At 43.3% G+C, this 23660-nt stretch overlaps 1 protein-coding gene and 1 long non-coding RNA gene across 2 annotated transcripts in view; one reads left to right on the top strand and one right to left on the bottom strand.

Moving 5' to 3' along the window:
* Positions 1-23660, bottom strand: part of LOC144495886 (LIM and calponin homology domains-containing protein 1-like) — a 355764-nt gene that overhangs the window by 180749 nt on the left and 151355 nt on the right. Inside the window, 1 exon segment of the mRNA XM_078216622.1 lies at positions 22404-22474. Within this exon segment, the coding sequence (XP_078072748.1) occupies positions 22404-22474 (71 nt within the window).
* LOC144495914 (uncharacterized) overlaps positions 10423-23660 on the top strand; it is a 45917-nt gene continuing 32679 nt past the window's right edge. The window contains exon 1 of the long non-coding RNA XR_013498356.1: positions 10423-10746. This is a non-coding gene — a long non-coding RNA (uncharacterized LOC144495914). The remainder of the gene's footprint in view (positions 10747-23660) is intronic.

Below are 23660 nucleotides of genomic sequence, written 5' to 3'. Positions count from 1 at the left end.
TTTGAGGTGAAGGAGTAGTGTGATTTGACTCATTTACTGGTGTTTGTCTTGAAATCTCTCCTACTTTTTGTCATAGTTCATTTTTCTTGTTTAATAAACATTTTATCTTTGTGTTCGGTTCTCAAAAAACCAAAACTTTACCATTTCTCCTGCCATTTGGTGCGCACACTATAAAATATTCTGAGGCATCTTTTCACAAATAAAGAGTGCTGTAGAAAACACAAATACAATGTTCTTGGCAGAGTAGTCCTAATTTTGTTTTGTCAGTGGGGATTCTCACACCCCTGCCTGAATATTCACACAAATGTTACATACAACTTCCTGACAACTAAATTAAATAATCAGAAAAATGTGCAGAGGCCACCCCTCAATCTCCCATGTGCACGCTTGGTGGGTAGGTGGATTAAAAAAAAACCAATGCCATTTGTATTTGAAGTATCTGGCTTTGAAGATATATCAGTATGGCACCATTAAATTGTACAGTGCCCTGGGTTTATTTATAGAACAACAATGCTGTCAATCATGCTGCAAGCTTTGTGACATCAGGCCCTTTGTTCACAGAACCAGCAATTATAGGGTTCGAAGATCTGTTGTACCAGATGACATTTTGTTTGAAAGCAGAAGTAATTAAAGCATATCCAAAACTGTATTTTTGGTAATTCCATATAAGAAGTTTCAGTATGGCAAAAACCTTGTGGCAGAGTTACCGTTTGTTTCATAAACGTCAATTCCACTAATCATCCTTTGAGAAGGAGAACATTTCTCATTACTGTGAGGCTGTGGGATAGCATTGTGTTTCGCAAGGCCCTGGAAATCGAGCTGGCCACACTATAAACTTGCAAGGCAGGTTATCTCCAAGGCTTCCAAAACTGGGAGTGGGGCTGCCCACTGCCCTCACTATAATCTGGAAGTTGCGGGTTCGAGCTAGCTTCCGGATGCACTCGGAATCTTAGCCCAATCACTGCCCAGCCACTCACATCCAACCACCCCCTTCGCCCATGTTAAAATTCCACTCCCCTCCTCCCCCAACATTCAATTTATAAAGGCTTAATATTACTCTTTACCCATTCCATGACAATCAATTACAATTCTCTGCATTAGTGATTACCATAATAGGAGAAAATCTAGGATTCAAGAAGCTAAGATTATGAAGGGATTTGTTATATCCAAATACATAATGCTGAAGCATAAATAGGATTTCAGACTACAATTATATTCCTGTTTATAAAAGTTATCATAACATAAGCACTGGTTTTTACGAAAAACACTTAGTTATTCCGCCCCCCACCCCCGCCCCCCCCATTGCTAGAAAGCCAAGAAAATTCCCATTGAATTAGACTGGTCCTAATTCATCATCATTTGGTCAGATTAGGAAATGCTTTTGAAGTTTTGATCAAGGTACTTTTCTTTGTGGCAAAATAAATTGAGTTTTACTCTGCAGAAACCTGTTGAAAATTCTTCTTGTCTGTTCTGATGGGTCAGTAAAGAACCTAGCACCACTAAAAAGCAACAAGCTCTTCTGATGTCCTGACTATGATATCTAACAAACCATCATCACTGAAAAACAGATTAGCTGGTCATTCAACTGTTTGTGAGAGAGATATTGCTGATACAGAACGGCTGAGGCATTTGCTTAAATTGGTATGAGTCACGCATTTCAACAGTCTTTGCATATTAAAAATGTTAAGAATCTGAATGGATATTGCATCTTTCATGATCTCAGGACATCCCAATGTAAACTGCTTCTTAGGTATAGTCGCCATTGTAAAATAAAATAAAGCAATAGTTCATTTGTACATAGCAAGATCCCGAAACAGCAATGAGATAAATGATCAGATAATTTTTTTTGTTAGCAGTGTTAGTTAAGGGATAAATGATCACCAGGACAAACAATATCCTGAGATCTTTAACATCTATCTTGGTTTGACAATGCATCTGAAAGGCGGCGCCTCAGACAGTGCTGCACTCTTTCAGTATTGCTCGGAGATGCCAACCTTGATTGTTTGCTCAAGGTTCTAGACTGCGGCTTCAAGATCCTGAATCAATGACAAACGTGCTAATGTTGAGCTGAGTCTGAGCCCCCAAGGATACTTAATTCTGACACCCATAAATGCTTAAGTACAAGTATATTGTTGCTATATAACAGCAGATGATTATTTAAATTGAGAGAGACTTCAGAACACTGCAGTACAGAGGGATCTGGATGTCCTTGCATATGAATCACAAAATGTCAGCATGCAAGTAAAGAAATAATTAGGAAGGGAAGTGGAACAGTGGTATTTATTGCAAAGGTGGTGGAGCAGACGCATCGGAACACCACCATCTGCAAATTCCCTGCCAAGCCACACAGCATGGGGGTTGCAGCAGTTCAAGAAGGCAGGTCACCAGTACCTTTTCAAGAGCTATTCAGAATGGGCAACAAATGCTGGAATAGCCAGCGATATCCACATCCCGCTGTTGTGGGAAATTCACCACTTCGGAGTCAGACTTGGAGGTTCAACAAACAGTTTTATTTGGACAAAGCTTTGGGAGAAGCGCTGGCACTCCGCAGTACTGGCAGTCACCTTCTCAACTACACAATGGTAGTTGAGCATCTTTTATACTTTTTAGATAATAGACAGTACGGACATTAGCCGTTAGCACATCGTTATAAGTTGAGTAGACAGATACGGACATTGACAGTTAACACATCATTGTACATAGAGTAGATACATTTATGCAGTTATGTCCTCTATCAACGGCTGATCTTGTTATATACATTTATGCATTTATGTCCCCATCAGTGGCTGATCTCGTTATCAAACTCATTGTTCTGGGTCTGCTTTTATCTCAAGTTTAAGGTGCCTCAAGGTCTGACCTGTTTCCTGCAGCAATTTAGACACTACAGGTTTTAACTCTTTGTGTAATGTCTGTGCCCAAAGTCAGTGCCTCTTAATGTCTTTTCCCAGAGTCCATTTTGTGTGCCAGGTAACCATTTTGTGTCCTTTACTTTGATTTCACTCCAACACCACGAACAAATAAATTAAATAAAAGTAAGAAAGTGTTGCTACGACTGTACAGGATGTTAGACCACACCTAGAGTACTGTGTACAACCTACCTCATTAACTAAAGAACATCATCCTCTTTATAATTCATTAGTAATGTGTACAAGATACACTGCAGGAACTGACCGAAACTCCTTAGACGACACCTTCCAAATCCACAACCTCTACCATCAAGATGGACAAGGGCAACAAGCACATGAGAACACCATCACTTGGAAGTTCCTCTCCAAGGTATTCAGCATCCAGACTTGGAAATATATCACCGTTCCTTCACTGTTGCTAGGTCAATAGCCTGGAATTCCTTCCAAACAGCAGTGTGGATATACCGACACCACAGGGACTGCAGCAATTCAAGAACGTAGCTCACAACTCACCAAGGGAAATTAGGGATGGGCACAAAATGCTGGCCTATCCAGCAATGCCCACGTCCCATAAGTGGGTTTTAAAAACTTGCGCTGGAAGCAGTTCAGAGAACATTCACTAAGCTGATCCCTGGGAAGTCAAGGGTAATGGGGCAGGCATAAGAGAGGAGATAAGACCACATTTAGAACTGCCATGATCTTATTGGCACAGTAGGCTCAAGGGCCTATTCCGCCTCCTATTTCTTCTGGGGTTGTTTATGAGGAAAAGTTGAGCAGGTTGAATCTATACTCTTCGAAATTTGGAAGAATCATAGATCGTAGAATCCTACAGTGCAGAAGGAGGCCATTTGGCCCATCGAGTCTGCACTGACCACAATCCCACCCAGTCCCTATCCCCATAACCCCATGCATTTACCCTAGCTAGTCCCCCTGACACCAAAGGGCAATTTAGCATGGCCAATCAACCTAACCCACACATCTTTGGACTGTGGGAGGAAACCGGGGCACCCGGAAGAAACCCACGCAGACACAAGGAGAATGTGCAAATTCCACACAAACAGTGACCCAAGCCAGGAATCGAACCCAGGTCCCTGGAGCTGTGAAGCAGCAGTGCTAAACACTGTGTCACCATGGGGCCCAGCCTGGTGAGCTTATTGAAACATATTAGATTCTGAGGGGACTTGATAGGGTAGATACTGATTGGCGTTTTCATGCATTGGGGAATCTAGAACTGGGGACATAGACTAAAAATAAGAGATTACATATTTAAGATCTCTTACAGGGTTGTTAGTGTATGGAATTCTCTTCCTCGGTGAGCTGTGGAGGTTTGGTATTGAATATAATGAAGGCTGAGTTAGACAGGTTTTTATCTACAAGGAAGTCAAGAATAATGGGGCAGGCATGAGAGAGGAGATAAGAACTGCTATGATCTTATTGGCAGAGCAGGCTCAAGGGGCTGAATGGTCTACTCCGCCTGCTATTTCTTCTGTTCTTATGTTAATGCTATTCTCAAAATGTGCAGACCGTCCTGATGTAACCCTTAGAGGGACACACGATGGATTCTGCTCCAAAACTATGATGCTGATAAACGCCTGTAGACATGTAACTATGATTTCTAATTTGTTGATCACCATCTTAATTAATCCTTTAGTGAATTGGTGCTTAAGGTTAGAGAATATCAGTACAAAAAAATTAATCTTCACTTTGACACTCAGGGGCTTAATTTCCTGTGTGCTAATTTTAGCACACTAGCTAACATAAATGCCTTCTTTTTCTATTTAAATGGAACTATTAACTTATTAAAAATAATGACTGCGCCCTAACGCTCATGGAGAAATTTAGGATGGGCAATAATCCACTGGTGTAGCAGGGTCATTTGCGACTTCAAGGGTGAATCAACCCAGCTGAGTTGCCCCAGACTCAGATGAGGTACCATGTTTGGGGTTACGAGGGTGGCACGGTGGCACAGTGGTTAGCACTGCTGCCTCATAGCGCCAGGGAACCAGGTTCGAATCCCAGCTTGGGTCACTGTCTGTGCAGAGTCTGCATGTTCTCCTTGTGTCTGCATGGGTTTCCTCAGGGTGCTCCAGTTTCCTCCCACAGTCCGAAAGATGTGCTAGCTAGGTGCATTGGCCATGCTAAATTCTCCCTCAGTGTATCCGAACAGGCGCCGGAGTGTGGCGACTAGGGGATTTTCACAGTAACTTCATTGCAGCGTTAATTACGCTAATAAATAAATTTTAAAAACTTTAAACTTTAATGAGCCATGACCAACAGTGGAATCAGTTAATCTTTGATGGTAATGATGTTCAGAGCTGGAAACTCAAGGGAAAAGGCTGTTTACAGATGGAGGATCCTGTACAGGGAGGAATTGTGTTTTGTTTAAGTACAAAAGCCTTGTGTATTCCTTCTCCTAGTATATTGCTCATTGAAATTGAAAATGGAAGGCTCTTACAAGCAACTGACAGGGAAAGCGCAAGATTGTGAGGCATGGAGAAATGAGCAAGAGGCCCATCCTTGGGTCATTCCTACAAATAATCCACATGCTAAAAATAGCATACAAAGTAAATTAAACCCCTGAGTGTCAACATCAAGAAATGCACATTAGCTAAAACCATATGCTGAGCATAGCTCCTTGTGCACTATCCCCAAAAATACACCAACTTCAAAAGAGCACCATATATTGTACTGATCCAGCATTTCATTTGCCAGTTTCTTTAGGCATTTCTGAATGAAGCCATCAATTTATTGCCAAATTATGGATGGGTTTAGACTGTGGATCTGTACCAATTAGTTTGAGACTAATTTCAATTTCTCAGCCTGTGAACTATTAGTCATTTACATTGGAAAGCCAGGCACCAAAGAACAGACGTCGCAAGAAGGATTGTTTCCCCAATGCCATAGAGGTTTCACAGAATCATAGAATCCTACAGTGCAGAAAGAGGCCATTCAGCCCATCGAGTCTGCACCAACCACAATCCCACCCAGGCCCTATCCACATATCCCTACATATTTACCCACTAACGCCTCTAACCTATGCATCCTGGGACACTAAGGGGCAATTTAGAATGGCCAATCAACCTAGCCCGCACATCTTTGTTTCAGAAACAAACAGACTTAAAGTGCAGAAATAAAATGAGAGAGGAGAATTTTGTTGAACCAATCAGTATTAGTCATCACTCAATAAAGCACACAGGTGCATTTCATTCACCGACAAGACTAAATATATTGTAAGTAATCCTATCTTCCCTTACCACTAAAGAAACCACAAACAACTTTTTAACACTAGACAATAGTGATTATTCTGATATCCTAGAGAATTTATACACCTTGATTGAGAATGTCCCTGAACAATCATTGATAATCATTCACTGGTTGTTAAAAGCAGTGGAAAGTGAAAACAGCCGTTTAAGAATGAATCCTGAAGCAATACCAACCATCAAGTCTCAAGCCCATTCCAATGACAGTATTTGGCATTATTGAATTAAATATGAAATAAACTAACAAATTTCATGAAATTCATGTTGTGATCAAAGTCATGTCTCCCACGGGAATGCAAGATGTGAGAAGGATGGCAAGAGGTGCAAATAGACACAGGTTGAGTGAGTGGGCAAGAACATGGCAGACAAAGTATGAAATTATCCACTCTAGTGGGAAAAATAGAAAACAAAATATTTTTTAAATGGAGAGAAAGTAGAAAAAGTTAGTTTTTAAAGGGGCCTTGTAAACGAATCACAGAAAATGAACATGCAAAGACAGCTGCAATGAAGAAAGGGATTGAAGTATAAACCTGTTATGTATCAACTGGTAGCTACCACAAAGAAGGGTAATGAGGTGCCACACTATAGGTTGTAGTTAAACACGATGTGGCTTTATTAAGAAGGTGTTGCTTATTCCAAGTCTAAGGTGGAAGAGCCACAGAAGCTCATGCATCTCTCTGCTTACATCACTACAGATCACGTGACATTACACCAGAAGAAATGCAATCAGTTCAAATACATAACACAAAGTAAAGAAGCCTTACTGCAATTATACAGCTCATTATTAAGACTATACATGGAGTACTGTGCACAGTTTACATCTCCTTGCCTAAGGAAGGATATACTTGCCTTAGAGAGAGTGGAACAAAAGTTCACTAAGCTGGTTCCTAGGAAGATAGGATTGTCCTCTACACACATCTCTGTCCAGTACAAGCCTACACTCGGGGCTCAGGTCATGTATTTCTTAACATCACACTGTGGGCAGTACAGTCCCCAGTTCCACGTTACCCTTTTCTTTGCGAGACCCTTATACTACCGAGCTATGATTATAAAATTATGGTCCTTTGTTCTCGATTTCCTCACTAGGAGACACAATTATCCTTTACTTAGCCGTTACTTTATTACTTTAAACACATAGGAACATAGGACCAGAAGTACGCCATTCAATTTGATCATGGGGCTGATCACCTACCTCAATGCTACTTTATATTGATCTATTGATGGAAGCATGATCTATACAATTAGATCATGCTTTCATCTTCCAATCTAAAGACAACACAAGACAAATATTTGCAACGAATTGTTCTTAGTTAACTCACCATGCACAAGTCTGATGAATATGCACTGTACCACCTCCCTGGTACCAAAATTTAAACTTAGGCTTTCAGATGAAGTCTCTGTGCAGCTGAGGCATCATTTTCTTACTTTTGAATTCCATTCCCCTTGAGATAAAGGTCAATGTCCATTAGCCTCTCAATTATGCATATTTGCAGTCATTCATTTTTAAAATACGGCCACCATACTAGCCAATTTTCAATCTACTGGTATCTCCTCAGTGTCCACTAACTCCCTCGTAATGCTTCTTACACTCTAGCTAGGAACAGTAGAAGAGGAGTGAGCCATTCAATCCCTTGAGCCCATTCTGCCATTCTATTGGACCATTGCTGACCTGTATCTTAACTCCATTTTTCTTCCTTTTTCCCTTATCTAACAAAAATCTATTTATCTCAATCCTGAAAATTGCTCTTGACCCAGCATCCACAGCAGGATAAAGTTCCAAATTCCAATACACTTTGTGGTAAAAAGTAGTACTGATTTCACTTCGATCTGATCTTGCTCTAGTTTCAAGATTATGCTTCCTTGTGACAGTAACTATTTTTTTTTACTCATTCATGGGATAGAGGTATCGCTGGCTGGGCCAGCATTTATTGTTCATCGCTAATTGCCCTTGAGAAGGAGGTGGTGAGCTGCCTTCTGAACCATTGCAGTCCATATTGTGTAGGTACATTCAAGAGGTGTTAGGAAAGGATTTCCAGGACTTTGACTCAATGCAGTGAAGGAATGACTATTTCCAAGTCAGGATGATGTGTGGCTAGGAGGGGAACTTACAGGTGGTGGTATTCCCATGCATCTGCCTCTCTTGTCTTTCTAGATGGTAGGGGGGCCAGGTTTGGAAGTTGCTGTCAAAGGAGCCTTGGTGAGTTGCTGCAGTGCATCTGGTAGCTGGTACACACTGCTGTCACTCCACATCAGTGGTGGAAAGAGTGAATGTTTATTGTGGTGGACAGGGTGTCAATTAAGCGGACTGTTTTGTCCTGGTTTGTGTTGAGCTTCTTGAATATTGTTGGAGCCACACTCATTCAAGCAAGTGAAGACTATTTCACCACGCTTCTCACTCGCGCCTTGTATGTGGTGGAGATGGGTAGATTCTCTCCTGTTGTCTAATAAACCTCGCCATTTGTGTCTCAAAGCACATCACATCAAATTATCACTGTTCACTTTCACATAGAATAAAACCTGTAAACATGTCACCAAAGCATTTTTTGGAATAATCACTGGAGAATAAATAAAATGAACATTGACTGGAAACAATTATCATCAACTGTTGTCTTTCAAATATTATCCTGCCAAAGAATAAAAATATATTTTACTTCATAATCATATCAACAGATGATATATAACACAAATAGTGGTATCAATAATGTACATAATCAATTTGTAACTAAACCTCAGAAATATAAAACTGGCAGTGAGTCACAAAGCTGTAACTCAATGCAAGTTCATCCATGGCACTGTAAACTGTAAAGGCAAAGCTGCGTGAATTTCACTAAACGGGATTTTACGGCCTTGTTCGACCTAAGATTGGAAAATCCTGCCCGAGATCAATGGTCATTTCCATTGTCCGCCCCTCTCCTGCTCCAAATTTGTGGCAGGCGGAGCAGTAGAATTCCGGCAATGACATTGAATTCTAGTTAAACTCAGCATCAACTATTTATTACTCTGCAATCTAAATAGTTTTTTCATCTTTCTTACAGTTTTTTAAAATTCAGTCGTGGGACATGGGCGTTGCTGGCTGGCCGGCCAGCATTTATTGCACATCCCTAATTATGCAGTTATGCATTAAGTACAACAACTGGTGGAGTATGGATGCGTAATAGGGGGGCCCAGAAAAAACCTGGCTTCATGTGATGAGTACAAGAGCATTCTAATTCTACTTTTGCAGTGAGTCACTAAAGAAACTGTAGATATTCTAGAATTAGACTTAGACATGAATACTGTGATGCTAGTGTACCTTTAAGAATCTGAACCACAATAAAGGGGCGACACGGTAGCACAGTGGTTAGCACTGCTGCTTCACAGCTCCAGGGACCAGGGTTCGAATCCCGGCTCGGGTCGCTGTCTGTGTGGAGTTTGCACATTCTTCCTGTGTCTGCGTGGGTTTCCTCCGGGTGCTCTGGTTTCCTCCCACAGTCCAAAGATGTGCGGGCTAGGTTGATTGGCCATTCTAAATTGCCCTTTAGTGTCCCGGGATGCATAGGTTAGAGGGGTTAGTGGGTAAATATGTAGGGATATGTGGATAGGGCCTGGGTGGGATTGTGGTTGGTGCAGACTCGATGGGCCGAATGGCCTCTTTCTGCACTGTAGGATTCTAAGAGGTTTTTTAAATCATGGTCACAGCCTTAGGTGATGTCATTGGTGGGGGGAGGAAAAAAACTGTGTGCCAGTCAGGTGACAAGGGTTGTTTTTAGTTTTGTTTTGGCTGCAGTGTTAGAACCATAGCTGAAAGAAGTCTCTCTCTCTGTTTTTATTTTGTAAGTTTTACTAGTTAGCTAAAAGCACATCCTGATTGCCATCCTGCAGTAAAGAATCTGTGTTTTGAGGAGCTGATGACTACAAGCTGCTCTGAGTTTTCAAGATCATTTGAAATCAGCATTCAACCCAGGGAACTGTATTCCAGTGTTATGTGAGCTTTAGCCTGTGCAGTGATAAACCTGTGAAAAGGGTTTGTGTTGTCTATGGGTTTTGGTTTTAATTGGAACACATTAGAGATATTCATTAAAAGTTATACGTTATAGTGGTTGTTTTGTTTCTTGTTTGTCATTGATAAAAGTTGTTGCTAATTTTCTTACTGTACATGTTAACTATATTCTTAAATAAACTTTGTTTGATAAAAGCTCCCTAATGGGTCTTTTGAATCATACCTGAATTGGAACATATCCTGGTCATCCTAGCCAAATTCAACATAAAAACTTATGGTTCAGGTGAGCTTCATAAAACATTTTGGAGTTTCTGACCTGAGCCATAACATAATGTACAAGTAGTTTTTCACCATTTGACCTTTAAGGGTAAATGGATGAGGAGTCTGTTACTATGATAACATTTTCTGCTTATCCTACAAAACCTCAGTGTGAAATATCAAATGTCTTTCAAAAATTCTCTGCATAAAATGTAACCTCAAAGTGTTTCCGGATCATTGCTGAGAATGTTCGCCTGAATGACATTGCAATTCACCCAAAAACACATTCAACTTTCGAAGACAGATGACAGATGAATTTCAGTTTGAAATTATTTATTGCCATGTAAGAAATACATTTTTTCATTAACATTATATGGACTGAAAAAGCTAAAAACAAGTCACTGGAGGGTTGGAAATTCTACAGCTTAAGTGTTAAATTCTGGTGGTTTCTTGTGGGTGCAGGTCATCTAACAGCTCGGAATCCATTCGGCATAAAGCATGCACTCAGTCCCTGAGGACTGTAATAGAACAAGCAGCAGTTTATGTTCACTACCAGTGTCTCGCCAGCAGGACGCCTTTTTCATCCATACTTTCATCCATACCAGTTCTACAGAAGATATTTTGCCATCCAGGTGGCTCTAAAGGAACTTTCACATTTCAACCATGAGTTTCCATCGTTCAATTAAATTTCAAGTTGATTACAAACTGGCATTCTGGGAAAAGTAATCAGAAGGACAACTTCTTAGTTCAAATGCAATATGCATTCACGAACTTACGGAGCAGGAGAACACCTTAGAGTCTAATCAATGGTGCATTGCAGATATTTATTTAGACATATACAACTTCTACAAGAAGGCAATGGTTAAAAGGACTCATTACATAAACTGTCTCCAGGTACACAGATATTCTTTGTAATTGGTATTAAAGATTTCATTTTCTTCCCACTACATCTATCATTTCCTGTTAGCGAGTGCTGTCCAATACTACTTTTGTCTGCATCAGATGGTGTTAAATATTTAAATAGTTTGCATGATTGCTTTAAGAGCTGATCACATGATTTGATGGTGATATCATTAGGGTATTTCACAGGCTGCTGTTTAGTTTCAGTCTCTGTTCTTTGCAGAGAACATCTCTTTCAATAAACCTGTTGTGCATTACTTTGAATTTATGGGTCAAATTCTCCCAAAAAAATTCTAAGTGCTGAATTGGTGAGAGAAATGGTGTAAATCACGATTGTTTTTTCAGTGGAAGTTCAGACTCGAATCTCCCACACTCTGTGCAATGCAGAGGTCACAATCGGGAACATCATTAAAAGCTTTGGGGGAGGGGTGGGGTCTATTCATGCCGGAGTCTGAGAGTTCCAGAACTCTGTGCATTCGCAGTGGCCCCAAACTGTCAAATTGCACTTTGCAGGCCAACTCGATCACTGGCCAGCCTGGGACCCCAGCAATACTGCCCCTACACTCCCCCCCGCCCCGTGACCTGATCACGGCCTGATCGCAGCCCGCGGAAGCATTCCCAGGCCAGCCCCAACCCACCCTCCCACATCCCGGAGCACCGCAATATCCCGCCGTCCCCCCTCCCTCCACCCCCAGCAGGGACGCTCCCCCCCCACACACCCCCAGCAGGACCCCCCACTGACCCCCAGCCCTGAAAGGCAGACCCTCCCCAATGGGAGGTAGACCCCCTCCCGCGAGGCAGACTCCCCCGGCAGGCCACCCCCCCACCCCTCCTAGCCCGCCCTGATCGCTGACCTCCCTCCTGCCCCGACCGATTTTATCTGCAGAGTGGGAGTGGGAATCCTACCCCCACTGATCGACTCCTTGGCCCCGCCTATAATAGGCCCCTGTCCCCTGGCCCTGCCATAATAGGCCACACCCACTTGGCCCCACCCTTCACCCCAGGCCCCACCTCATAGGCCCCGCCCCCATGGTCCCATCTCATTGGTCCTGCCCCCTTGCCTCCCCCCAGGCCCTGCCCCATAGGCCCCGTCCCCTTGGCATTGCCTGATGCCCAATGGAAAGTGCTAAGGTGCCCCCTGGGAATGGGCAGTTGTCCCTTGGGCAGTGCCAGGGGGCACAGGCCGGCACTGCCAGTGTGCCCATGCCCAGGGGGCACCACTCCCCTGCCACCTGACCCCCTGTGGGCCCCAATTGCCCCCCCTTCACTCTGGCAGGGTCTCCCGCTAGTTCCCCGCAAGTGGGGAGCTACTCTAAACCCCGCGAGAGTGAAAAACTCCTGGCGGGGTCGGAGATGCGATCGGGCCCGGAGAATTCCATGCCCGGCCCGATAATAACATTTAAAATACATTAAAAACAGATTTAAATCACTTACCTCTCTTCCCGCCAGTTTCCAGTGTGGTCCCGACTGCGCCTGCTTTCCAACTGTGGAGGACACGCATGTCAGGAACGCATGCGCGATTCCCGCGAAATGGCCAATGCGTGCATCTCCCATCCCAATGCACCAAAACATGCGCGCGTCGGGTTGGGAGAATGGGGTCCCACATGTGCAAACTACATCGTTTTCTTTACACACGGTGGTGCGGTAACTAGCACTGCTGCCTCACAGTGCCAGGGACATGGGTTCGATTCCTGGCTTGGGTCGCTGTCTGTGTGGAGTCTGCACATTCTCCCCATGTCTGCATGGGTTGCCTCCGGGTGTTCTGGTTTCCACCCACAGTCCGAAAGACGTGCTGGTTAGGTGCATTGGCCTTGCTAAATTCTCTCTTAGTGTAACCGAACAGGCAATGGAGTGTGGTGACTAATGGATTTTCACAGTAACTTCATTGCAAGTAAGCCTACTTGTGACTAATAAATAAACTTTAACTTTTTTTACTTTAAACTGCTGACACTGTTAGGAGTTAAATTGGGGGAAGGCTAATTACAACAATATTAGGCAGGAACTGAAGAATGTAGATTGGGGGCAGATGTTTGAGGGCAAATCAACATCTGGCATGTGGGAGGCTTTCAAGTGTAAGTTGATAGGGATTCACGACCGGCACATTCCTGTAAGGATGAAGGATAAGTATGGAAGTTTTGGGAACCTTGGATAACGAGAGATATTGTGAGCCTAGTCAAAGAGAAAAAGGAAGCATTTGTCAAAGCTAGGAGGCTGGGAACACACGAAGCAAGTGTGGAATACAAAGAAAGTAGAAAAAAACTTAAGCAAGGAGTAAGAAGAGCTAAAAGGGGTCATGAAAAAGCATTGGCCAGCAGGATTAAGAAAATCCCAAGGCTTTTAACACATATATAAAGAGCAAGAGGGTAGCCAGGGAGAGGGTTGGCCCACTCAAGGACAAGGGAGGGAATCTATGTGTGGAGCCAGAGGAAATGGGTGAGGTATTAAATGAGTACTTTGTGTCAGTATTCACCAAAGAGAAGGACTTGGTAGATGATGAGTCTGGGAAAGGATGTGTAGATAGTTTGAGTCATGTTGAGATCAAAAAGGAGGAGTTATTGGGGTTCTTGAGAAACATTAAGGTAGACAAGTCTCCAGGACCTGATGGGATATACCCCAGAATACTCAGAGAGGCAAGGGAGGAAATTGCTGGGGCCTTGAGAGAAATCTTTGTATCCTCACTGGCTACAGGGGAGGTCCCAGAGGATTGGAGAATAGCCAATGTCGTTCCTTTGTTTAAGAAGGGTAGCAAGAATAATCCAGGTAATTACAGGCCGGTGAGCCTTACATCAGTGGTAGGGAAATTATTGGAGAGGATTCTTCGAGATAGGATTTATTCCCACTTGGAAATAAGTGGATGTATTAGTGAGAGGCAACAGGGGAGGTCGTGTCTCATTAACTTGTTCGAGTTTTTCGAGAAAGTGACGAAGATGATCGATTAAGGTAGGGCAGTGGATGTTGGATGTTGGACCTCAGTAAGACCTTTGACAAGGTCCCTCATGGCAGACTGGTACAGAAGGTGAAGTCGCATGGGATCAGAGATGAGCTGGCAAGGTGGATACAAAACTGGCTCGGGCAAAGAAGACAGATAGTAGCAGTGGGAGGGTGCGTTTCTGAATGAGGGCTGTGACATGTGGCATTCCTCGGGGATCAGCACTGGGACCTTTGCTGTTTGTAATATATATAAATGATTTGGAAGAAAATGTAACTGGATTGTTCAGTAAGTTTGCGGACGACACAAAGGTTGGTGGATTTGCGGATAGCAGTGAGGACCATCAGAGGATACAGCAGAATATAGATCAGTTGGAGACTTAGGCGGAGGGATGGCAGATGGAGTTCAATCCGGACAAATGTGAGGTAATGCATTTTGGAAGGTCTAATACAGATAGGAAATATACAGTAAATGGCAGAACCCTTAGGAGTATTGATAGGGAAAGGGATCTGGGTGTACAGGTACACAGGTCACTGAAAGTGGAAATGCAGGTGGAGAAGGTAGTCAAGAAGGCATACGGCATGCTTGCCTTCATCGGCCGGGGTATTGAGTTTAAAAATTGGCAAGTCATGTTGCAGCTTTATAGGACCTTAGTTAGGCCGCACTTGGAATATGGTGTTCAATTCTGGTCGCCACACTACCAGAAGGATGTGGAGGCTTTGGAGAGGGTACAGAAAAGATTTACCAGGATGTTGCCTGGTATGGAGGGCATTAGCTATGAGGAGAGGTTGGAGAAACTTGGTTTGTTCTCACTGGAGCGACAGAGGTTGAGGGGAGCCCTGATAGAAGTCGACAAGATTATGAGAGGCATGGACAGAGTGGATAGTCAGAAGCTTTTTCCCAGAGTGGAAGAGTCAATTACCTGGGGGCATAGGTTTAAGGTGCGAAGGGCAAGGTTTAAAAGAGATGTACGAGGCAGATTTTTTACACAGAGAGTGGTAGGTGCCTGGAAACTTGTTGCCGGGGGAGGTAGTGGAAGCGGATACGGTAGTGACTTTTAAGGGGCGTCTTGACAAGTACATGAATAGAGGGAATAGAGGGATATGGTCCACAGAAGGGTAGGGGGTTTTAGTTAAGTCATGCAGCATGGTTGGTGCAGGCTTGGAGGGCCGAAGGGCTTGTTCCTGTGCTGTAATTTTCCTTGTTCTTTGTTCTTTGAGATTACAGATTATATTACATAGAAACATAGAAACATAGAAAACTACAGCACAAAACAGGCCCTTCGGCCCCACAAGTTGTGCCGAACATATCCCTACCTTTTAGGCCTACCTATAATCCTCCATCCTATTAAGTCCCATGTACTCATCCAGGAGTCTCTTAAAAGACCCTATTGAGTTTGCCTCCACTACCACTGACGGCAGCCGATTCCACTCGCCACCACCCTCTGTGTGAAAAACTTCCCCCTCACATTTCCCCTGTACCTACCCCCCAGCACCTTAAGCCTGTGTCCTCTCGTAGCAGCCATTTCCACCCTGGGAAAAAGCCTCTGAGAGCCCACCCGATCTATGCCTCTCAACATCTTATATACCTCTATTAGGTCTCCTCTCATCCTACATCTCTCCAAGGAGGAAAGACCGAGCTCCCTCAGCCTATCCTCATAAGGCATGCCACTCAATCCAGGCAACATCCTTGTAAATCTCCTCTGCACCCTTTCAATCTTTTCCACATCCTTCCTGTAATGAGGCGACCAGAACTGAGCACAGTACTCCAAGTGGGGTCTGACGAGGGTCTTGTATAGCTGCATCATTATCCCCGGACTCCTAAACTCAATCCCTCGACTGATAAAGGCCAGCACACCATACGCCTTCTTAACCACCTCCTCCACCTGCAGGGCCGATTTTAGAGTCCTATGGACCCGGACCCCAAGGTCCTTCTGATCCTCTACCGTACTAAGAGTCTTTCCCTTTATATTGTACTCCTTCATCCCATTCGACCTGCCAAAATGGACCACTACGCATTTATCTGGGTTGAAGTCCATCTGCCACTTCTCCGCCCAGTCTTGCATCCTATCTATGTCCCTCTGTAACTTCTGACATCCCTCCAGACTATCCACAACCCCACCAACCTTCGTGTCGTCGGCAAACTTACCAACCCATCACTTCACTTCCTCATCCAGGTCATTTATGAAAATGACAAACAGCAAGGGTCCCAGAACAGATCCCTGGGGCACACCACTGGTGACCGACCTCCAATTAGAAAAAGACCCATCTATACCCACTCTCTGCCTCCTTTGGGCAAGCCAGTTCTGGATCCACAGGGCAGCAGCCCCTTGGATCTCATGCCCTCTCACTTTTTCGAGAAGCCTTGCATGGGGGACCTTATCGAACGCCTTGCTAAAATCCATATAAACCACATCCATCGCTTTCCCTTCGTCAATGTGTTTAGTCACATTTTCGAAGAACTCCACCAGGCTCGTAAGGCACGATCTGCCTTTGACAAAGCCATGCTGAGTACTCTTGAGCATACTAAACCTCTCTAAATGCTCATAAATCTTGTCCCTCAGAATCTTCTCCATCAGCTTACCAACCACTGAGGTTAGACTCACAGGTCGGTAATTTCCTGGGCTATCCCTATTCCCCTTCTTGAAAATAGGAACCACATCCGCAATCCTCCAATCCTCCGGCACCTCTCCCGTCTCCATCGACGACGCAAAGATCATCGCCAGAGGCTCTGCAATCTCTTCCCTCGCCTCCCACAGTAACCTGGGGTACATCCCATCCGGACCCGGCGACTTATCTATCTTGATGCCATTCAAAGATTCCAGCACAACCTCTTTCTTAAAGTCCACATACTCAATCTTTTCAGTCCACCGCAAGCCCACAGTACATCCACCCATGTCCTTCTCCTCTGTGAAAACGAGGCAAAATACTCATTAAGCACCTCTGCCATTTCTACTGGTTCCGTACAAATTTTCCCGCCTTCACCTTTTATAGGCCCTATTCCTTCACGTCTCATCCTTTTACTCTTCACATATTTATGGAACGCCTTAGGGTTTTCCTTAATTCTACTTGCCAAGGCCTTCTCGTGACCCCTTCTGGCTCTCCTAATTTCCTTCTTTAGTCCCTTCCTACAAGCTGTATACTCATCTAGATCCCTATCTTCGCCAAGCTCTCTGAACCTTTCGTACGCTTTCCTTTTCTTCTCGACGAGGTCCCGCACAGCTTTCGTGCACCACGGTTCCTTTAACCTACCAACTCCTCCCTGTCTGCTCGGAACATTGTCCTGTAGAACCCTAGACAGACATTCCTTGAAAAACTGCCACCTCTCTTCAGTCGATTTCCCCGAGAATACCTCCTTCCAATTTACTCCTCTAATTTGCTGCCTTATGTCTTCATATTTCCCCTTACTCCATATAAACGCTTTCCTAGCTTGCCTTATCCTCTCTTTTTCCAATGCAAGCATAAAGGAGATAGAGTTATGATCGCTATCCCCAAGATGCTCTCCCACTGAGAGATCTGACACCTGTCCAGGCTCATTGGTCAGTATCAGATCAAGTACAGCCTCTCCTCTTGTAGGCTTGTCCACATGCTGTGTCAGGAAACCCTCCTGAACACACCTAACGAACTCCTCCCCATCCAATCCCCTTACCCTGGGGATATTCCAATCTATGTTTGGGAATTTAAAGTCTCCCATCACAACAACTCTGCTATTATTGCATCTCTCCAGGATCTGTTTCCCTATCTGCTCCTCCACCTCCCTGTCACTATTAGGTGGCCTATAGAAAACTCCCAGCAAAGTGATCGACCCCTTCCCACTCCGAACTTCCACCCACAGAGACTCTGTAGACAATCCCTCCACAGCATACACCTTCTCTACAGCTGTGACACTATCCCTGATCAGCAGTGCCACTCCACCCCCTCTCTTGCCTCCCTCCCTGTCCTTCCTGAAACATCTGAATCCCGGCACCTGTAGTATCCAGTCCTGTCCCTGAGACATCCAAGTCTCCGTAATGGCCACCACATCACACTTCCAGGCATCGATCCACGCTCATCCCCTTTATTCACTATGCTCCTGGCATTAAAGTAAACACATCTCAATCCTTTGGTCTGACCTCTCCCCTTCTCTATCCCCCGTCCATCCTCCCTCTTGCACCGTCTATAACCCTTCTCTGTTTGCGAGCTAAGTTCCTCACTCCCAGGACACGTGACAAATCTGACTCATGAGTACAAGCTGAACGTGGATTCAAAGGTGTTTGTTCCTTTAATAGGATGGCTGCAGGTGTGTGAGTCTGTATTACATCATTTTATCCCCATTACAGCCAGCAAAGGTCCTTTGTTGAAGGTCCTTTGTTAAAATTCCTGATAGTGGAGAGGTACACAGATTTATGATGGATAATTGTCTGTCTACACCCTGGGTCTCTTGTCCTCAGTTGTATCATAAAGGACAAGAAGACGCATGCCATCAATTTTGGGGGAGGTGGTGGCACGGTGGTACTTTCACTGGACTAGTAGCCCAAAGACCCAGTGTTATGCTCAGGGAACCATTGGCAGATGGTGAAATTTGAATTCATTAAAAATCTGGAATTAAAATTCTATTGGCGATCTTGAAACCATTGTCAATTGTCGTTAAAACCCATCTGGTCCACTAATGTTCTTTAGGGAAGAAAATTTTCCATTCTTACCTGGTGTAGCTTACATGTGACTCCAGATACACAGCAATGTAGTTGACTCTTTAATGCCTTCTGAAATGGCCTGGCAAGCCATTCAGTTCAAGGGCAATCAGGGATGGGAAATACATGCTGACCCAGCCAGCGATACTCATAGCCCATGAATGAAAATAAATTGGACCAGCAGGGGATAGATCTAAGTACTATCTAAGTGGTTAAAAGCAAGGAACAGCGGATTTTGAAAAGGATTTATATCCATGTGCACAGGTCACTAAAATGTAATAGTTGGGTACAAAACAAAATCAAAAAAGCTAATGGCCTTTATAACTAGCGGGCGCAAATATAAAGGGAGGGGATGCTTTGGTACATTTATGCAAATACCTGGTACGACCACATCTGGAACACTGTGTACAGTTCAGGGCATCATATCTCAGAAAGGACATATTAGCCTTGGAAGGAGTGCAACACTGATTCACTAGAATGTTATGACAGCTCCAAGAGCTAGATAAGTGTATAAAAAATTATGGAGCCAAGGTAAATGGATGTATTAAAAATACTGTTTAACCATGACCTTGTAAAATGGCAGAACAGACTCAAGCAGCTGAAACAATTACTCGTGTTCTTGTTTTACTACAGAAAAGCTTCTCTTAGAGCTGTTTATTTTAAATGCAGATCTGTGGTGCCCATATACCCACCTGATTCTGATTTGATTCTGATTTGATTTGATTTATTATTGTTACATGTATTAGAATACAGTGAAAAATATTGTTTCTTGCGTGCTATACAGACAAAGCATACCATACATAGGGAGAGAAAGGAGAGAGTACAGAATATAGTGTTACAGTCAAAGCTAGGGTGTAGAGAAAGATCAACTTAATGCAAGGTAGGTGCATTCAAAAGTTTGATGGCAGCAGGGAAGACGCTGTTCTTGAGTCGGTTGGTACGTGACCTCAGAATTTTGCATCTTTTTCCCAATGGAAGAAGGTAGAAGAGAGTATGTTTGGGGTGTATGGGGTCCTTGATTATGCTTGCTGCTTTTCCAAGACAGCAGAAAGTGTAGACAGAGTCAATGGATGGGAGGCTGATTTGAGTGATGGACTGGGCTTCATTCACGACACTTTGTAGTTTCTTGCTGTCTTGGGCAGAGCAGAAGCCACACCAAGCTGTGATACAACCTGAAAGAATGCTTTCTATGGTGGATCTGTAGAAGTTGGTGAGAGTTGTAGCAGACATGCCAAATTTCCTTAGTCTTCTGAGAAAGTAGAGGCGTTGGTGGGCTCTCTTAACTATAGCATCCGCATGGGAGGACCAGGACAGGTTGTTGGTGATCTGGACACCTAAAAACCTGAAGCTCGCGACCATTTCTACTTTGTCCCCATTGATGTAGACAGGGGCATGTTCTCCACTATGCTTCCTGAAGTCGATGACAATCTCCTTCGTTCTGTTGACTTTGAAGGAGAGATTATTGTCGTCGCACCAGTTCCACCAGATTCTCTATCTCTATCCTGTACTGTGTTTCATCATTGTTTGAGATCCGATTCACAATGGTGGTGTCATCAGCAAACTTGAAAATTGAGGCGGAGGGGAATTTTTAAATTCTTCCTTTATCATGGCCATTGCATTAAAAATTTCCCTCATTAAGGAATACTGATGATGGGAAAATGAGACTTCCCCTGCTAGAAGATGTGCTACTAGGAGACTGTGTTGTGTATTTAATGATCATCAACTCAGTAAACCAGGCCGGGGTCACAGCAGGATCAGAGTAATGGGTGAGAGTCCTGCCCTGACCATCTTACAACAGGAGGAGGCAAATCCAGCTAAATTCTTAATAAAATAAGCATCATATGATTGCAAACTTGTGTCAACAACATTCTCCTTGCCTGCTGTGGAAGTGCATAATACAGGTTTTCCAGTAGCATTTTTTGCATTGATTGAACTGATGTACGCAAGGCTACAAAGCATTTAACCTGTTACAGATTAAATTGCAGTTGATTTCATCATCAGGCTAACAGAATCTGTTGACAAATTCTGCAAATATACCAAATAAACGATTGATTAACAAGCTGTGCTCACATCATACAAATAAACAATTTGATTGGCTCATGGTCAAGCCTATTTGTGGTAAATATTCTGTGGCTTAATCATGTATGCACCAGATGTCAGGAAATTGCAGGATTAGTTAATAATGAGATATTGGAATAATTACTTTTCCTGCATGTTGACCAGACTCAAGCATATTTGCATTACTGACATTGTAAATACGGTCAACAATGCTTCAATTGACACAGCAGTATCAGCATTAGTTAACGTCAATGCGATTGGAGTTTGAATTGAGACACTATGATATAGAATGGCTCCAACCAGGCACCAAATCACTGCAACTGTTATTTTATAAACACTACCACTTTAAAGAAGACAGTTTTCTGCCACGATACAGGCAGAGGACTGAACCATATGGCCTCTCTGTCGGTGCCAATTGTTTATTTGTTCCAGGCAGTGGAACACAGTAAAAGCCAGGAGGTAAATTCCATTTCTGGCAGATATTTTACACAAGGTGACTTGTGTATTTATTATTTATTAAAGGTTAACTTTCATGGGGGGGGAGGGGGGGTTGTTATTGTACTCTTTGGCCAGAAGCTAATTTAGCACAAAAGAAAGAACATCATTCTTGTTGGTAACTAACCTCACCAAGCTTAATTTTCCATTCAATCAGAAATCATAGAATCCCTACAATGTCGAAGAGGCCATTCAGTCCACCAACTCTCTGACAGAGTATCTTACCCAGGCCCTCTCCCCCACCCTATCTCTGTAACCCCACACATTTTAACATGGCAAATCCATCTACATTACACATCTTGGGACACTAAGGGGCAATTTAGCATGGCCAATCCACCTAACCTGCATATCCTTGGACTGTGGGAGAAATCCACAGCACCCAGAAGAAACCCACGCAGACACGAGGATAACGTGCAAACTCCACACAGTCACACAAGATCAGAATCAAACCCGGGTCCCTGGAGCTGTGAGACAGCAATGCTAACCACTGTGCCACCAAATGGGCTCTAATTATTTCAAATTCAGCACTGCAAGTTTTAAGTAACTATGTTTAGTTCATACAGTGAAAGCTTTTTATGCAGATTTTACACAGGATGCAAAAGCTATGAATGCAATTACAGCAGAGCCCTGACTCTACTTAAAGATGTGGAGATGCCGGCGTTGGACTGGGGTAAACACAGTAAGAAGTTTCACAACACCAGGTTAAAGTCCAACAGGTTTATTTGGTCGCAAAAGCCACAAGCTTAAGAAGGAGCTTAAGGCTCCGAAAGCTTGTGGCTTTTGCTACCAAATAAATCTGTTGGACTTTAACCTGGTGTTGTGAAACTTCTTACTTTGTCCACTTAAAGAAGCAGCCAACAGCTAAATCAGTCTCAGTGTCCAAGGAGAATGGTATCTCTCACCTTCTTTGGTTGGTTTATTTATTGGAAAAGAAGCATTAATTACTTACTCGCAAAGTAAGATTCCATTTTCCAAACCCGTTCGAAAGTCCTTATCACCGAAACTTCTGCCTGTAACTTGCTGCAAACAGAAGGGAATTATTTTTAGTAGGAAATATGAAGAAGAAATAACAAGTGAATCACACCAACTTAAAGGAGCATATATATATTATCAGCCCTGGAATAGCCTGTCCATTACTCAATACATGTAAAACAAACCCAAATGGCAACCTGTAACTAATAAGGATCTTATTTCCTAAAAAAAAGTTATGGTTTTAATTCAAAAAGAATTCAAATTACAGGTGAGGTGTTTCACTTCTGGAATAACAATGTTTCATCCGTGCCAATGCAATTTTGCACTGGATACATCATTAGGAGAAAGACCTGCAAATTGTCAACAGATTCATTTCTAACTAAATGTGACATTTGTATTTCATTACGGATGCATAAGAAACACAAACTTGAAAATTTGTGAATCGAGTGAATTACTAGTTCAGCCTTTACTAATTTTCATTTGAAGCATCTTATATTTTTTAATTCTTCCTTTGTCATGGCACCCACAAGCCATCGCATTAAAAATTTCCCTCATTAAGGAATACTGATGATGGGAAAATGATACTTCCCCTGCCATTCATCTACAGCTAGCATCAAATACTCTCACGTCAGTTATTGCACAACTAGATGCAAAATAAAGTTACCTTCCTCTGTTTTAACACTGACCTTAGATGGCACTACCGACTCCAGCAGTGTAACCATTTTGGCCCCACAGAATAGTCATACTGCACCCTCTCCGAGTTAAAATTACCAATTAGGAGGTGTGGAATGGACTGCCTGCAGTGATAGTGGAGTCAGACACTTTAGGAACATTTAAGCGGTTATTGGATAGGCACATGGAGCACACCAGGATGCTAGGGAGCGGGATAGCTTGATCTTGGTTTCAGATAAAGCTCGGCACAACATCGTGGGCCGAAGGGCCTGTTCTGTGCTGTACTGTTCTATGTTCTATGTAGGATTTTGGTTGAGATTTTCCAAACTAGTGCCCTTACAGCCAACATATACAAGGAGGATTTCATCCCATCGGCCTGGGCTGGACTTGAACCCAGATGGGAAAGGCTTGGGCTTAACCCAATGAACTGAGCATTTCTCCCACAAACATCACTCCTTGACCGAAAAGAGATGGCTAACAGTGACAGAATGAGACCAGTCACCAGGGAGTACATGATTGTAGAACATGCTCTTCAATTTCTCCCAGAATAGACCTGCCTTCA

This window comes from Mustelus asterias, chromosome 1 (assembly GCF_964213995.1).
Source record: "Mustelus asterias chromosome 1, sMusAst1.hap1.1, whole genome shotgun sequence".
NCBI classification, from domain to species: domain Eukaryota; kingdom Metazoa; phylum Chordata; class Chondrichthyes; order Carcharhiniformes; family Triakidae; genus Mustelus; species Mustelus asterias.
Note: the sequence above shows the minus strand (reverse complement) of the source record. Positions and strands in the feature narration are given on the sequence as shown.